At 40.9% G+C, this 18,595-nt stretch overlaps 1 protein-coding gene across 2 annotated transcripts in view; it reads left to right on the top strand.

The window, feature by feature from the left end:
- LOC136779066 (AF4/FMR2 family member 4-like) overlaps window positions 1-18,595 on the top strand; it is a 100,102-nt gene that overhangs the window by 62,014 nt on the left and 19,493 nt on the right. For both annotated transcript variants that reach the window (XM_066736392.1, XM_066736384.1), the window contains exons 4-5: window positions 12,563-13,186; window positions 14,448-14,507. In XM_066736392.1, the coding sequence (XP_066592489.1) occupies window positions 12,563-13,186; window positions 14,448-14,507 (684 nt within the window). The remainder of the gene's footprint in view (window positions 1-12,562; window positions 13,187-14,447; window positions 14,508-18,595) is intronic.

Raw genomic sequence — 18,595 nt, 5'->3', positions numbered from 1 at the left:
ACGTGCACCGTTAAAACACTGCAGGAACAAAAAATCAAAATACGAGATTTTCAATGGTCAAAAGGGGGGTGGGGGAAGGCACATAGTATTGGTATCGTCTTATAAACGAGCGTTAAGTAGGCAGCACGAGGAGGTGTGAGTGCAAACATGATTGAGAATAAGTGGGTAAGCATAATAGTAAACAAGTGGAAGCGAGCGAACTGGCGTTTTAGATCGAGGGGGGAGGGGGGGGGGGGTCGTAGAGAAGACAAGAGCGAGCGAGAGATGGAACGACGTAGGTAGAGCGCGAGTGTTTGTGCACAAAAACACCCGGCGATATACACCATTACGGAGAAAGTCTGCTTGGTTGCGGAGGTTGGGCGGAGGGGGGAGTGCACGCGCGTGTGCGGAATCAATACACCGGTGTTGGTGTGTATAAGAGGGTGGGATAATGCGGTGGCTCGAAGAGAGTTGTAGGTTCGACTGTTCGTATGAGAGAAAGAGAGAGAAAGAGATTTGTGCGAGAGTGGGAAGGTTGTAGCTTTTGGTTGGGGTGGGAGGGGAAAGTAATAGAGGGAAGGGGGATGTGAAAGAACGAAAGGGATGGAAAACGATAAGAGGGATAAGGGAGCAGGAGAAGGCAGACCAGCCAACGCGAGTCCTGTTAAAGCCTGAGAGAAACTCCACAGGGATATCGACGCAAATAAACAATGCTCTTTGCTCTCGCTCTGCTCTCTTCTCTCCTCGCTTATACCTGTATCCTACACAGATCCTACTGCTAATTCCAAACTATTCTGAATAACGAGCAATCCGATAGCTCATTTCTTTTCTTCATTGTACATCTTATTCTTGTAATGTGTATATATATATATATATATATATGTACTGTGTATTCGCGTCGCTCGTAATCATCGTGTCTGAGTTTTGACGTTTATCGACTATACGAAATCTCCTTTGCTTCTTCATGCCAACCCTCTCTTTATTCTCGTTATTCCCTTCGGGTCTCGCCTCGACGATTCTACACTATTACCTATAGACACTTGTTTCAGAAGAAAAGTTATTTGTGGTCAACGGTAAAGGCAAATATCTAATCAACTTTGACGAATCAAATATTAATCTTGTTAGAGTCCCGTCGGTCGGTCAATTCTCGGCGAACCAAGAACTCGAGGGAAAAGTTTCGGGATTAGCGTTCGATAAAGAGCCTCGTTCTTCGAGTACAGTCTGGCTCGCATTAAGATTATTCGAGGGGCTAATTTTGTGGTAGCAGTGTGAAACTTGCTCGTGAATAGCTGTGTTGAAATATTTCTCTTTCACCAGAATATATATATATATATATACTTAGTTATCGTCTGTTGACTTGCACAGGAAAATCTTGTTTATCTCTCTTCTCATTAAAAATCGTAAAAGCACGATATTCAGCTTTGAAACTCTGTTTACCCCCCTCCTCGTGGTTTGTTTTGATCCAAGTATGGGCAGCTGTATAGACCTCGCGTCGAACATTGTTGACAAAAACACTGAAAGGCCAGAAACAACGAGAGCAATACCGAGAATCGATCGTAAATAATTTGAAGCATCGTTCGAGAAGTGGCCAGAAAAGATTGTCTCTCGCGACAGCGCTATTGTCCTTTTTCCAAGATAATCTTGACTCGTTCGCTTTGAATTCCGTTGGGCTGATCGCGCCGATAGAACGGCGAACGCCTCGCTCGCGGGAACTCAATTAATCGCACCATTGGCATTCGGCCAGCCCCGCGTAACTCACCAATAACTTAGTCCTATACTTACTTTACACCTATAGTCCACTTATTTATTATTCTCTTTCCGTCACCTCATCATTTCCAAGCCTCGTATTACACCTGTCCCATATAAAATATTTCAAGTATTATAATAGTAGAGCTTTTACAGTTCCTTGGGCTCTATCAATAGCAGCTGACGTAATATTGAAGCTTTCCAATGTACAAGAACACTTAAAAATAAACACTAAGCTTTTCTAACTAAATTCAACAAAGATCTCGTAGTTTTTCGCTTCTTCCACAGTTTCTTTATTAATTTTAAGAAAAATTTCATCTCCCAGTGACCGGGTACCGAGGCACGAGGCACAATACTGCGATTGGTGTTGCTTTGAACAATAGACTCGCCTCTCTCTCTCGCACCGCAGCAGGTGCATCGATAATGAGAGTCTCAGTGACACGACACCTTTACACGCGACGCTCGCTGCTTCCTTTTATATATCCGATGGCTCGCGCCAAACGACGACGACGACGACGACGACGACCCTACTCTCTCTCGGATAACCATTCAATCTACTTCATCTCTCTTATTCGCATTCCTCCCTACGCGATAAATCTCTCCTTACCGATTTTCCTCTGTCCATGCTCGATAACCGATAATCCTTTATCGCTACATCGATCTCCCTCAGCATTATACAGCCGCGTTCTCTCCTCGTTATGGCCTAAGACACGCGCGCCTCGTCTTATCGATTTTCACACGTTTATTTATCAATCTGGATGCTAGCCAGAGAGAGAGAATGACACTCCGGTTGACGCGTTAAATTGTTCGGTCACTTTACCAATCCTGACACTGCCTCCTATATATATATATATATATATATAGCAGCCTAACACATTGATTAACCTACTCTTTATAGTCGTCTACTTTATTTGTCCATGTAAATTCTCTTCTACAACGATTCCATAATCTAAAACACGCGTGGTGTAGATAGCGTCATTTTTGGCAATAAACAGTATTGGTTTTTAAGAAACTATTATTGTTTTATCCAATGGTATATTTTAATTATAAATATTGATTTATTATATTTTGTTTAAATCTTATATTTGTATTTCTAATTTGTTTGGTACTTTGTAGAAAAATGAAGATATAATTCTTCAATAGTGCAATTTGGACATGTCAAAAATATCCCATACATATCATCACCTATCAAAGCTATTGTTTAGTCAATTTTTTTTATTTCATGAATTCTGCTTGATTTTCCGTTAATGTTATTTTATACTATATCCACGGTTGTATATATATATATATATATAGAGCTTTGATAGATAAGGGATCGATGTATCATGAAACTTTGTTGTTTGATAACGAGCGATTTCTCGGTTATTCTTCTGCGCTCTGTTTACAATTGGCCTCTTTTCGCAAACTCTGCAATCTTACACAATACTATATATATATATATATATATATCTCCCGATAAGGACGTTCCCATACGCGATTGCTTTATCGGCAACTCTCCGTAGGAACCATTTTCGCAACTGCCGCAATAATCTCAATTTAAACGTCCAATACAGCACTGCGTGATATTTAATTTCTCAGTTATGGCGGGTCTAACGTATATACGGGACGTTTACGATTTAACACACATTGGAACGTAGGTGTGACGTTCCTTTATCTGCATAACTACCTGTAAGAGATATCGATTTTTTGCGAGGAGCCTCTACCAAAGTCCTATCTATATTTAGATCAAAAAGGAATCGTGCTATAGAATTAAGTGATTTTGCTTTTAGTAGGAGAAATTAATTAATTTTTCTGTCCACGTTTTGAGTCTAGTTGAATAAACGAAAAATCTTTGTAGAGAATGTACTGTGGAGCTTGCGTCCTTCAATTAATCAACCTCCGGGTTTTCTCTGGTTTCTCATCATCAGTAGACTCTTACCAATTGTGCTTATTAATCAGCAATGATTATAGTGTGCGTAATTTCGAGTCTTACAACAGCGGTGCTTAGATGAATAACGATTGAAGGATTTATGGATGAATAGAATATCAAATTTTTCCGTATATATATATATATATATTGCAGTGGAAACAGGAAGTAGTTGAAATGCTAGTCCTCGATTTTATTATAGTTTTATATACTATAATAATATTATACTGAGTATTTTTCGCGATGAATTCTGTATGAATGTGTATGTATAATGTAGCTTGGAAAAGAAATGTTAGCGTCAAGAAACTGAGAGTAAGACTGAAGATTGAGTTGGGTGGTTAGTGTGAGAAAAGGGGATTGAGAAGGACGTATATACAGGGTGTCCGGCGCGAAAATGATCAAAATTGTTCAAACAGCTCTGATGATATTAGAAAAAAATCCTCCTCTGAATAAAATGCAAAAATAAAAACAAACAAATTGTTTCTTTTATAAATATTGGTACTTTTTATTTTCTTAATCAGAACATAATTGTTTATCGTATATTTTAGTAACTTAATTGTTTCAAGAATTTTTCAAAATAATGTGTATGAATTTATTATTAGATTTAGTCACTGAATACTTCATTTCGAAATTATAAGTAGGTGAGAAGAGACTACACATCTATCCGTGTATTGGTCACGGACACTACCTTAACCAAACCCACACTTATACACTATAAACAATTTTAATTGAACATACATATATCTTACGAACGACTGAATGAGCTAATAAATTCGTTTATAGCTCAGAAGAGCTATTGAAATACGCTATAATAATATAATAATAATATACAATAAAAAATAAAAGATTTCTTATTAAAAAAAATGTTGCACCTTTTATTTACATTTTATTCGGTAGAGGATATATACTAACCATTTATTTGAAACATTTCTCTTCTTACATTATTAAAAGTGTCTGAAAAATCTTGGCGACCGTTACTTTGAACATTCTGCATATACATATATATACAGTGCTCGCTATATAAAACGACCCAAATCATGAACATAAAATTCTCTTTAACTTAGTAACCATAAGAGATACAGACGATATCAAATGAATTTTTTATACGAGACACTTGAAGGATCTCTCAATTTACACTCGGAAAGTTTTTATACAAAAAATTGATATTTCTCTCAGTTGTAAAATAAACAGAATTGCACATTCGTGGTGTGGGTGGATTTATCTAGCGGACACTGTATATGTATATATATATATAGGGGTGGATTGTACACACCATCGTTGAAATATATCGCTCTCTCGTGTCGCTTACAGTCGAGAGTAGGTGTTGGTGAGTATATTCTAAGGTGAAGTGGGGGGTGGGGTGGGGGGGGGGGGTCGAAGGACCAAAGGCGCAAAGCCACCCGAGGACGGCTGGAGGACGATGCTGAACCGCCGAGTGATCGAGCAAGAGAGCGCCCGCTAAGCAGACCGAACCCTGCCGAGGGTGAAGGGTCGAGGTCAAACTGGCGTAATACAAAAAATTATCAGGGATGAACGATGCGGATACCTTTTTCTTTTGCCAACTCCGCTTATCACGACAAACCGTGATTATCTGGATACAAAAAGAGAGAAGAACAACTTTTCGAGTAAATCGATTAGCGTGAAAAATCATCCGAAGAATCACCAGTAGTTTCAAGACTATTCTTAGTGATTCTTAACATCCCTCGTCATTTTTAATCAAAGGAAATTTTGCAGAAATTACAGCGAAGCTTTTTTGTGGGTAACGTTTAATATACTCTGCTCGACCAATATGAACTCGATGGACCAGAGTGAAGTTAGCACCCCAAATTTTTAAAATGGAAAAAAACCAAGCAGTTCTAGTAGCACCCGGACAAGTTCTACAGTTCCTTGTTATTTTTCAAAAAAGTTCTGCAGATTCAACTGGAAAAACTATAGAAAGATGATTTGGAGTGCCAGCTTCACATTCTCTATAATATATTCAAACGCTAATATCCTTTAAACTAAAAGTCCTATAAGTAAAAACTATTAGACATATTTATAGAACTCTTTGGGGTGCCATCAGAATTCCAGCTAAAAATCGAAAATTAAAATTTTTTTTTGTAAAATTTAAGAAAAAATTTTTTTTAACGATTTTCGATTTTTAACTAGAGTTCTGATGGCACCCCAAAGGGTTCTATCACTATGTCTAATAGTTTTTATCGATAGGACTTTTAGTTCAAAGGATACAAGCGTTTGAATATTGGAGAATGTGAAGTTGGCACCCCAAATCATCTTTCTATAGTTTCTCCAGTTCAATCTGCAGAACTTTTTTTGGAAAATAGCAAAGAACTGTAGAATTTCACCAGGTCCTACTAGAACTATTAATTTTTTCTTTTCAGTTTTAAAATTTGAGCTGCTAACTTCACACTGGCACTCGACGACGATATAGCGAGTCCCGATAAATGTTAAAGCGTCAATGGACATTGTCGGGAAGGAGAGATCGAGGGGTAGAAGACGTAAAAGAGTGTAACAGTGCGCGGTGGCGACGTAGTAAACAAGCAGTTAGAATCAGGAAGCAAGGATCGCTGAAGCACGCCATTTTAAGCACTAATGCGTGCGCCGAGACTCGACTTTATCGCACCGCTCCCCCAACTAAATCCGCGCAATAATTGTTCATCACACTCGTATAATCGTCGTAAAATAGCTCCAACCTCCTCCTAGTTGCGAAACGCGTTTATATAAATTCTAACAGCACCCCCGCACCCTCTTTTGCGGTGGTCCTTTAACATTTCCCCCAATAAACCGTACTCTTCAAACCCTTCAACTTTACCAAACGGATATCGACCGTCGCGATAAATTTTCCAAAGAAATCCTCCATTAGATTCGACCTGGCCATTATTATCGAAGCGTCGATTCGTCGATACGAGTGTGCGTCACGATATATTACACTGTGACTACTGCTGATGACGTCACGTCTGACAGCTGACACACACGGATTCGGTACACCGCGAAAGCCTAACCATTCTGCAAGCTGGTATATATATATATATATATATATATATATACATATACATACTGTCTATAACCAACCGAGCAGTCGAAATCCAATCGAGCAATTATTCACCAGTTTATTGAATCACGTGGACGAATAAAGGAGTCGAGACGAACACGTGGATACAAGAAAAATCCTATATTCTCTCTAGTGGAATTTTATTCCTAAATTAACTCGCTTATAAACGTCTGGAAAAACTTTATTTATTCCTATTTAATTCTGCGAACTCCTCTTTGCTCTTTTGGAACACTTTCCAAACCTCGAATCATTCTCCATGTATATATATATATATATATATATTTATATGCGAAGTGGTAGAAAATCGTTTGGCATTATAAAAAAAAGACCAGTCTCTCTCGTATGGGATAGAATTTTATACAAGCATTTCACAGGATTTTCTTATTATAGCATTAAATAAGAGAAATAAAAACCTTGGATAATTCTACAAAGTTCTTACTGCTAAGTTTTAAGCGCAAGATTTGATCTACGACTGAAATTTCGACTCTCGGAGTTAAAAGTTCTCTTTATACGTACGCGCAGCATTGAGATTTTCCGCCGAGAAGCAGCTACGTACTGTGTATATAGTAACTGCAGAGGTATAGGCAGTAGAGAGCTGTGATGAAGGAAACATTCCAAGCTCTTGCTACCTTTTATGCTCGCCGATTGACGTTCTCCAGTGATTTACCGTTCTCGACTATAAAGCCGCTTTCCTGAAACGATCCGCAGGTAGCTATAACAATTCGTGCGCGTAAAGCATATCGAATTTTTTCTCCTTTTTTTCCTCCACTTGCAACTATTCGCCAATTCCGTGTTTTCTATTTTCCATCTAATTCTCCATTTCTCCTCGACATCGGTGTATATGGTGTTTTGTTTTTTTTTTGCTTCCTCTTCTCACCTTCTGAATTTTTTTGGTTCAAAAAATGTTCGACAGGAATTGTCGCATGAACGTTCTTCTCCATCGTACCTAATCACACGTACATGCACACTGGTACACGTATAAATTGATCCTCTCACCCCACGTCATAGATTTCTCCCTTCTTGGAAAAACAACGAGCTACGATTTTTCTCCCGTTAAGATAAAAAGCGTTCTTTGTCGATCGCACACGCGAGGCTACGGATTAATGGATTCAGCTAGTGTTTTTCTTTCAAGGTCAAATTGTCACGATGTTTTGGTGCGCCAGCCTAGCTCGGCGCAGCGTGGCGCGAATCGTCATGGTCGCAAAGTCATGACGTAGTGCCTAACAGGTGGCAGCATCGCGCAGTCTTTTCTTCATGTATAATCCTCATTCTTCCAACTTTTTTTTTATCTTGTAGCTTTGTTCTCTTTATAGATATATTTATGAGTTTATCGAATTTGGTCATTTCTTCGTCGTGTGTGTATCATACTTGGATATCAAATATATTTATCATAATCATTGCAATTAACATAAAAATGTGAATCACTCCTGCGACTAATTCCATATTTAAAAAAAAAAAGTAACCCAGCTACTATATTCTCTCGTCAAATCAATAAAAATAAATGATAGGCAAAGAAGAAAGTTAGATGAACAGATGGAGTAATTGACGGAGGTTGAGTATAATTTGTTCGAAATACTTTGGAGGCTTTTTCGCGCGGAGAGAAGATGAGGAGGAGGGCAGGTGGTGGACGATATACTATAGAGGGGTGGGGGGGGGGGGGGGGTGGGGGCTAGAAAGAGAAAGAGGAAGGCCAGGCCAGGGCAGGCTGGCTGCAGCCGTCGCCGTGTCGGACGCTTAATGCGAATTTCACATGCAAACGCTCGACGGCGACGGGCGCAAAACGCGGGAAAGCGATGCCAGACACGTACACCATTTTAAAATGGAAAAGGGGTGCGAGCCACCCACTGTTGCTACCACCACCAGCACAGGGCATACACCATCATCGTCACTGTCTCCTACTGCGCGGACGGGAACGACGTCGACGACGCCACTTTACCCCCTTTACGAGCAAAAGCATGTCTCACCCCCCTCCCCCACCACCTATACTCGATCACCCCCTCCATTCAACTGTCGTCGACTTTTCCAAATCTATCCACACTACCCTTTATATATGCATTTGCCAGTGGAATGCTCTATAGAGTGTATCGGCGTGTCACGTGACCATAAAGCGCTTCATTCTTCGTGTCTGTGTTTCTCCGTGTACATCGATACAACGACAATAAAGCGAGATTGCGCTCGAGTGCATACGCGTAGTATCAAATTTCTCTTCGTCGTTGTTTCTTAAGTTTACAGCATTTTTGTACTCATCGTGTGTGTGTGTGTGTGTGTGTGTGTACAGCGTGTGTGACTTTTTTGGGTGAGTTTTTCGACTAACGGATCTTGAAGGTCGTTGACCCTTAATCTTCAAAAGTTGCTGGTAAAACAGCTGCGAGCAATATTCTCGTCGAGCAGCTGTATTAGAATTGAATTTGCATGTTTGAAGCAGCCAAGCACTTGTCCCTCTTTATCATCGTAGTGGTACAGCGTCAGCTGATGTTATTACCTCTCACTTTGCCAAATTAAGAAGAGATTAATCTTGAAGTATCGCGGAGAAAATTAATCTTCGACATTGATTATTTTCCCCCCGAATAGAGCTTGGCTCGCCTCTGGGTATATTTATGAAACGTCCTTGACTCGTTGGTCCTTCGCCGAAAGTTGCTGCAAAAAGTCAACTTTGGGAGCAGCGCACGCAAGGACGAAAATTAATTCTAACCTTTGTCCTCCTCAACTTCGCATCTTTGTTTGGCTTCAAAATGCCGCCACTGAATCCCTAATTAACGACTGGACAAAACTGCCGAGCATTTTGCTTAAGCTCGTTAGCACACACAACCATCGATTTCATCGTGATTAATTAATGTCGATGCAAATTTCTTGCTTCCGCTGGTCGAAAGGGGTAAAAAAGGCCCCGCGAAAACGTTACCTCGCCACGCGATCTAGCAGATCCATGGGGAAGAGCGCGCGCTCAGCAGCGTTGACGGCAGAATAGAGTTTACTATATATATATATATATATAGCGAAACAGTTGCTAAGCATCGCGTCGTCGGTCGGCTACTCTTTCAACCTCCGAATAAAAATCCACCTGCCGAGCTTGAAATTATTGCGCTTTTTCTTCGCCCTCTTTGCGGATACACCCCCTCTCTGTATACACTCGAGCGTTCATCGGAATATACAAGAATCATCGTAACAAGTGGCTACTGTCCTATATAGTATGTATATATAATTCGAATCATCTCTTCTCCCAAGAAAAAGATGAAAGAATCCAAAACCATAATCCTACAAATGCCTCTATATAACCGATGGAAAATTGTCTTTTTTTTCTCTCACTGGTAGATTGGAAATGGCAGCATGTTTAACGTAGCACCGGTTGATCTGCTCGATGCTGTACAGTAGTCGCTCACCGTGGCATTGTTTTGACGTTAATATTGCTCGTTGCGCAGGTTTTCTGCGGTCGACGGATAAGAACCGCAGAAAATAACGTTCCTTCGCTGGTATATACGCAAGAACAGTGGGCGTTTGCTCCCGAGTGTACAGTACCTACTACCCATTTAAAGGAAGCGAGTTTTCTGTGTGTGTGTGTGTGTGTGTGTGTACTTTCGCGGCCAAGCACGGACGGAGCTATAACGACAGCGAGGAAGGTCGTTTAAATCCCTCCTCATCCTCCTCTTCTCAACCCCTAGATTCTTCCCCCTCCACTACACCTTTGGAATCCTTTAACCCCCCCCCCCCCTCTCGCTCTCGCTTCTTCAACCACCTAACCCACTCCACCGACAATGCAGCTTCAACGATATTTCATCCCTCGCGATTCCAAACTCGTCCCACGTAAAACGTAAAGAGGAAACTCGTCCGCAGCGCAAACAGAAAGCTTCGAAAGTTTTACTATCCCGAAACGGCGGCAGACCGATTAGCAATTCCTCATTTCTTCCCTCTCCAATTTTTCTCTCTTCTCATTTTTGACTACTCTTTCTCGACTCCCCCTCCCACACGAACCAAATTCCTTTGGTTCTGGCAACTTTTACGCGCGTGTTATCGATTAACGATAAAAAGACGAAGCCATAAAGGTACGCTTTTGACAAACACGCGAATTGTCTTCCACCTCCCACCTCCCCCCCCCCTCCTCTCCCATCTCATAACTCGAATACCAAACTCGAAAACGACCACGCGCCTCGTATTCTTCGATGCGTTTTATGCACGAATAAAAATTGCCAAGTATCAAAGTGCTATATAGTATTTTTGGCGCGGGGAACTTGGTAGATCCGAGGGATTATCGTAGAATAATCATAACAATTTCCGAAAATCATCAATCGTACGCTAATTTTTGAGGAGATACCAGTTACGCGCAAAACTGTCGAGAAGAGTGATTTTCATGGAAAAGTGTCTTAGAAAATAATTACGTTAATAGCAAAAAATTTAACATCCCAGTTTCATTACGGAAAAACACGCGATGAATGGACCTCGTTACTCAATTTTATTTGCGTAGCAGGGCGAGGGTGGATAGGTGCAGAAAAAATCTATAAGAATCGATGAGAATATTTCGCTCCAAATGCGTGGCCGGCCATCAGACTATTTGTTGCCACGCATCGATCGTGCTGCTTTCAGCCACGATTTTGCGTATAAACATCGTTCGCCTCAGCGATTGGCCAAATTCTCCTTCAATTAGAGCCTCTAAATTTTCAATTATGTATACATATATATATATAGCACAACGCTATATCAAACGTGACACACAAGTGTGTAATAATGGAGCTCGAGTTTCCGCGAAATAACGAGCGTTATTATTATTATTATTAATATAGTCGACGACTACTTAAGCCGTTAACTGGCGAGTGTCGTTAAAGGTGGTTGCTTGTAATACTGATTTAGCGGTACGCAGTGTATAGACGAGAGGAGGAGGAGGTTGCGCGAGGTCAGGCGAGCGAGTCCCTGACCTGGTCACCCAACCGTTTCACACCCCCCCCCCCCCTCCACCCTACCTCTCTTACTCTCACGCTTCCTCGCTGCATGTCCTTTGCCCCCTCCCCCTCCCCTCTTTTACTGCCACCACCGCTCCTACCTTACAGTTATGAACCTCTTCAATTTTGTGTCCTCTCTCCCACCTTATTCCACAAAAAAAGAATTTTTCACGAAATCTGTACACTCGTTCGACGTCTCTCCCCAGACTTTACTGCAACGAGGACACCGAAGGATGCATTATAGACACAACTCAATTTCGGACAATCCTTCGCGTTGTATGACTCTAAGAGGAGTTTAAACTTCCACACATTGGAATTATACGGTTATTAGTGGCTATTCATTAAAATGCTCGAGAGTCTGTTTTTGTTGGAGTTATAGTTTTATAGTGGGTGTGTATATAGGTTGTATTAGAGCGGGGGTTTGTTAATAGTTTTCGAAGCGTGACGTGGTAGCTTATCGAAATCGAGATAGCATCTCGATTTCACAGTTGAGGCCACGCATATCAGGCATAATACTAGTGTCCAAAGGGCAGGTGTTGTTACGTTCCTTGTTTACTTATAAACAATTTGAATTTATTGTTAGAGCTTACTGAAATGATTTCAATATTCTCTTGACAATTTTTACCTAAGATGCTCTAAATTTCCGTATTTTTTATGACACGCTATATAAAGTCAAACGTAGCATTCATATATACTAACGTACATACACCATTGTCCAAAGGACAATCGTTGCTATATTTGTTATTCTTTTACAAGCAGTTTAGTTCTATTCAAGTAGTCATTAAGACAACTGGTTTTACTTGGCTAAGATTGAGCGATTATCGAAATTGCTCGACAAATAAACTTCTATATTCCCTATTACACTATATATATATATATATATATATATATATATATATAGACAAATAATGCTTCGCGATGTACGACTAGATATTAACTAAAACATTGTTTCAGGTGAATCCAGATGCACAAGATCGAACCACGCAGCAGATACAATCTAAGCTTGGAAATTATTCGCTGGTGAAGCATCTGCTGGTGGACGAGCCGAAGCGTTTGTTCGGGATCGAGGGAGTGCCAGCTAGTCCAGCACCTTCCTCGGCAGCCTCGTCACTGAGAGTCGCTGGTGGCTCCGTGTCGAGCTCGAGGAGCTCGCCGTCCGGCCAGGAATTCAAGAAGCCGGGAGGCCCAAGGTCGTCCTCTTCGTCATCCTCGACCCAGTCGTCATCATCATCATCCTCGACAACGATAACGACGACTCTGATGGCGACGACGACGGTGACCACCACCACGACGACCACCACGACCACCATTGGGTCCTCGACGAGTCACCAGCAGCGCGGTGGCTTCGTCAAACCCGCCGACGGGAAACCCCCCTACGGGGGGAGGGGTGGTTACCCGGGCCAGCCCGTGAAGCACGGGGGTAACAGCAACGACCATCGTAATCATGGCTTGATCCCGGCCAAGGGTCCCCCGCCTAATTCTCCGGGTCAACCCATGCAAAGCAATTCCTTGTCTAGCAGTAACTCGGCTAGATTAAATACCGTTGGCAGCAAGCTCACCAGACTACCTCTAGATAACGTAAGCTTCTTTTTTCTCTATATATACGTTAAGAGGATCCTTTTCCCACGGCTTCCTCTTTCCTTGTTACGTTTCATTTTTGAGAGTAACCGCGCCTTTCATATCGCTCGAGGCTAATAAAGCGGCTGTTTTGCGCTTCCTTGGGGACGAAGAAGACCTCTTCAGGGTGTGCGAAGGGAGGAAAAAGAGAGTCGCACGCTCGGCAATCGGTTCCTTCACGGGAAACCAATTGCTTTTCAATGGAAATCCTGCAGACTCTGGTCGAGGCACCTTACGCACGGTTCCTCGAGGTGCAAATTTCATTCAGATTGACTATCGATCGAGTCTGGTCGAATCTTATCCAGACGGAGATGCCCCCTCCTCCTCGTCCTTTGCCACTGCGTTTCTTCCACGCGATCCTTGCAACTATCTTGCTCTACCGGCTGCTATAGGGCTCTCCTACTTATACAATTAGGACCTCCACTGAATTAAGCGTCCAAGTGCTAGAGGAGGAGGGGGGGGGGGGGGAAGTGCTTCCCTCTCTCACCTCATTCTCTTAAAATTGATTCCCCTCGACCCTTATCACTCCTACACACCGCCCGTACCAACACACACGCCTCGTTTACCATCGGTTCTTATTGGAGAAATTAGTCTGGATTTACGAGCTGAGAAAAGGAAATGTGTCAGGATCGTATTACGCTTCGGAATCCTCTCGATTTCTCATCTCTTTATAAATTTAGCCTTTTTTCCCTTCTCGACATTTTCTCTCTCTCTCTCTCTCTCTCTCTCTCTCTCTTCATCAGTTTGGCTTCAATCTATTCTTTTCCCCTCTCCTCATTCATTCTCTTCAGCAACGTTCGCCTCCAGCCTTACATTTCAGCTTCACCTACCCCTCCAATCACTTTTACGATTATCTGTCTCATCCCTTTCGTTTACCACTCCCCCCCCCCCCCCCTAATGCTTGTCTACCTCACTCTTCTCTTCTTTCCCATGTCTTTGGGCTAAAAATTACTAGATACTTTCCCATTCTTAAATCTACCCAGCACCCATTCAATGCCTACGTATAGTTCTTCTTTTGTTCCAACGTTTCTTTCAAATGTACGACTACTCAGCTTTACCCCTAATAAAATATCTCTTCCTTTGCAATCCGACGTCTATCCTACATTTAGAGATCGTTCGCTTAAACTGCATCAGTGTTGAAGGATTTTTTATACAAATATTTTAGAACATACTTAAATCATTTTTTTATGTTTCTAATAAATCTTTTTTTCTACTGTTTCAGGCACCAAACTCGAGGCACGGACCGACCGAAAACTCGGCTGAACTTGAAAATATTCTAAAGGTGAGATAATATCGTAAATACTATTCCTCATTCGTTTCTCTTTTTTTTTTCTTTTGTAGGTGGTGTTAATTTGCTGAAAGCGTAAAGCGTGTTGATAGATACGCGTATCGTTAGCAAAGTGTTTCATTTCGCAATATTATTTTAGCAGATTGCGCTGGATAATCAGGATTTCATGCCTTAGATAAACAGATAAGAAAATAATACGTACTTGAAAATTCGTGAGATAGACGATCGATAAAAGCTGTGAGATCTTAGAAGAGACTGTTGTAATAAGGAATTTAGTGCTTGCTTCATGAATGCACAATCGTTGGCAATGCTTCCTTTAACGTTTCCTGCACTATTTTGCTGAACCACTACACCACTCAGAATACTTTATCTGCAGAAAATCCACAAATTCAAATTAAAATTATAAATTATTAAATTACAAGATTTGTTTGAGACTGTTGGCAAATATTACTAAAATTTTAACAAACTTTCGCTATTATTTCAAATTCGTTTTTCTCGATTTCGTGCTTGCTGCGAATACCACACTCTCATATTGTACAGCAGTATATATATACTTGGACCTTTTCACTGGTGTCATAGTCAATTCTTGAAATTCGTTTTGATGCACGAATGTCACAATGAAAATTTAAACTTACCGCTGATTTCACGGTATAGCCCTGACCCTGCTCAATATTAGATTTATCAACGAGCTCTACTTGCTGTCTACCACATGGCACCTTTCTCAACATGCACTATATACATATAGATATACAGAGTTAATTTGACTAGTAATCTTCTTTCCTCTTCCTTTATTAGATCTCGAGGTCAACGAGAGCGCTACAATTTTGTTTAATTACCTAGCGAGAGAAGAGCCAAGTCATGGCAGTTTATTTATCGTCGAGTAATGATGCAAAGCTGGTTTAAATTGCAGAAATTTCATGATGAACAGCCTATATAATGTTTATTTATAAGAGATGCTAGAGAGAAGTATATAAACTTGTTTCATGCTCTTAAAGCTCGTAAATCCTTGTTGCGACCATGGAACTAATAGAAAGTTTGGCCTCGAGCTCTCAAGGATTCATAGACGCATTGCATACTTTTCTCGCTTTGCGCGCGATTTAACCACAAGTTTGTTAACGTTACAGAAATACTTGTGTGTTAATGATAATGTTACGTTAAATCCGGTTAAATTGATAATTGATCATCAATCTGATTATCCTCTACGTACCAATCTCAAGAATTCGTAAATGAATTTTCCATGTGTGTGTGTGTGTGTGTGTGTGCATACCTTTCTCGCTTTGCGCACAATTTGACCAGAGGTTTGTGTTTAAAGTTATAGAAACACTTGCGTATAAATGGTAAATGTTACGTTAAATCCGGTCAACCTGATAATTCATCATCAATTTCCTTATCCCGTATATATATAAATACCTACTATACATTACAAACGTGTTTGTACATAAATCCATAAAATTTCTAAAATACTTCCGAAGAAGACAAGGGCAAAATTAAGATTTTTACTCTATACAAGAATAAGAAAAAATTAAATGTCAACAATTTGAATAAAATTTTGCATCGAATTTACAATTAAAAAAAAATTTGATTCAAACGCTAAGAAAAAATGAAAAGACTATTTTCGAATGAAATAAAAGAAGAAATTGAAATATCATTGTAAAATCCGGTTTTTGCCCTGGTCCCTATAAATTGTAACGCCACGTCACATCCGGTCGAAACGATGATCGATCTAAGGATCCTCCATGTATATCGATATGCTATGTAGGTTATAAATGTGTTTCTATTCGAAACCATAAACCAGTTTGCTTCAGCCTTCTTCCTCCTCTTCTTATCTCGTTGCATCGATACGTATCTGTATCTTACAAGCGAACCTCCTCTCGCAACCGCGCGAACCCAAGATTACAATTATTCTTCCTCGAGGCTCTTTCGCTCGATAAGACTATAACGCAATTTAATTGTTGCGCAAACGTGTGCTGCTCCGTGTGGCGAAACATTGAAATTGAATTCCTCGTTGGAGCTGCTCTCCCGAGTCAGCCTGCGAGAAATCAGTTGTTTCGAGTCTCTTTGCTTTGAGTCACGTGCTCCTGCGGTTACTGCCCATTTCCATCAGCGAGTAATCGCATTTCCGTGTAGTATCACTACGACACTGCACAGCTACAACTTTATTCGCCTTATTACCACCGACTTGCACATATGTACGTATATACCTCTTTCGCTAAATTGATTTTCGCGCGTCGATCAACCGTGCTATGGAGTATGACAATCTTGTTAACAATTAATCGGGACTTAAGTTGGGCAATATGGTTTTTTCAACAGTTAAACTTGGGTAGCAGAGTGATTTTTTTGGGATTCGGTTCTAAAGTTAGATTTACCCAGGATATTATTTTTTTATATCTTATTCTCGAGGCAAGAATTTATTTTGCCCCTTTTATTTATTTTTTATTATATATTCAAGTTTATCGACGTTGACACTCTTAACTCGTATACTTATTTCGGCGAATTAAATTAGTACTTGGATTAACTGTGATATAGATTACAGTAGTAGAGTATGGCAATATTTTTTTGCGAATCAATCGCACCTTTAGATTTTAAAGTAACGAAGCAAAGAATAAACAACTCGTCGATTCTCCCCTCTCGAGACTCGCTCTAGTTTCCAGTCCCCTCCAATAAGAACGCTATTGCCTTTTTATCCCTTGTATCCACACAATCAAAATTCACACGGATACTTCCACACTCATTCCCTACAACCCTCGCTTATAATTCAATTGTGCATTTGATATTACGCATTAGACGCGATGACAGGTTCGCGGGTAATTTGGTAAAATTAGTCTGAAGAAAATCAGCTTCTTCTCCTGCAGGAGTAATATTTGTAGCTAGAGACTATGTATAGGTATGAGGAAGGATGGAGAAAGAGCGACTCGCCGGCGGGGGTCGATACACGCGCTACTCCCACTCCTTTAATCTCGCGGCTTTTCCACTTTCAGCTGAAATTTACGGCGATAGCATTTCTACCGGGTGGACGGTTCGTTCTGTGATTCCGGAAAGGGAAGGTTGGCCATTGGCAGACGGCAACGGCGCGGCGGCACAGCAATGTCAGTAGTGGACTCGGTAGTCTCCGTAGGAGCCCAGCGCCATGAATTATTCTCACGGCTCTGCCCGTGGGAAAATACGAGTTGCACCAGTAGGCATCGTAAATGCTGCTGCTAATTGCACTGGCCACTGTTTCCGACGCCGTGCAGCAACCGCTGCCGCCCTCGCAACCATCTTCGAACTTGCTCGCTCACCGTTCCTCCACTCTGCTCCGCTCCTCCCATGGATTATCATTTTCCATTTATTTTTCTTCTATACTAACTCGCTCTGTCACTGCAATATTCGTCGTGGCATAAATTTCGGTCTTTTTGTCTTTGCGAGTCCACACTTTGGATATTGATAACGCGTATTCTTCGTAGACGAGAACCAACAGTGGTTTAAAAAAGGTCATTGAACTTTGAAAAGATTTTTGAGCAACTATTTGATACATTGTTGAGGCTTTTGGAACAAGAATGAGTCAATAGTAAATGTCTCTCGTTCTGACTAATATATATGCTTCTCGAGATCATAGCTTCTTCATGGTATAAGTTTGTGTATCTGTTTTTTGTCTACGTAATCCGTTCTTTATTACTCTGTGGATATCGCTAACGTTTATTCTTCCTCGACGAGGACCAACGGTGGTTTAAAGGCCATTGACCTTTAAAGAGATTTTTGAGAGAAAATACAGCAGATTGTTGGGGCGTTTGAAGCAAAAATGAACCAACGGGGTAAACATTTCTCACCCTAGCTAGTACGTACTCCTCGAGATCACGGCATAATTAGGATCATGGACGTTGGATTACCACATAACTTTTACACGCTCGACGCGTCGTCAACTCGCCAGAACCTCCAATTGCGAAAGCCAATTAAGTGCCCTGAAAGAACCAAAATTACACTTTGCGATTGCGGTAATAATTCCTAGTCGAGCCTCTTCCTAATTGTCTTCTTTATTATCCTGCTGGAAAAATGCCGCGTTGCGAAAAGCAAAATATTTCGTCAATCAGTGTACAACAGATTTT

This window comes from Prorops nasuta, unplaced genomic scaffold (assembly GCF_024137725.1).
Source record: "Prorops nasuta isolate Cenicafe-Biocafe unplaced genomic scaffold, Cenicafe_Pnas_1.2 PNAS00002, whole genome shotgun sequence".
Lineage (NCBI taxonomy): Eukaryota > Metazoa > Arthropoda > Insecta > Hymenoptera > Bethylidae > Prorops > Prorops nasuta.
Note: the sequence above shows the minus strand (reverse complement) of the source record. Positions and strands in the feature narration are given on the sequence as shown.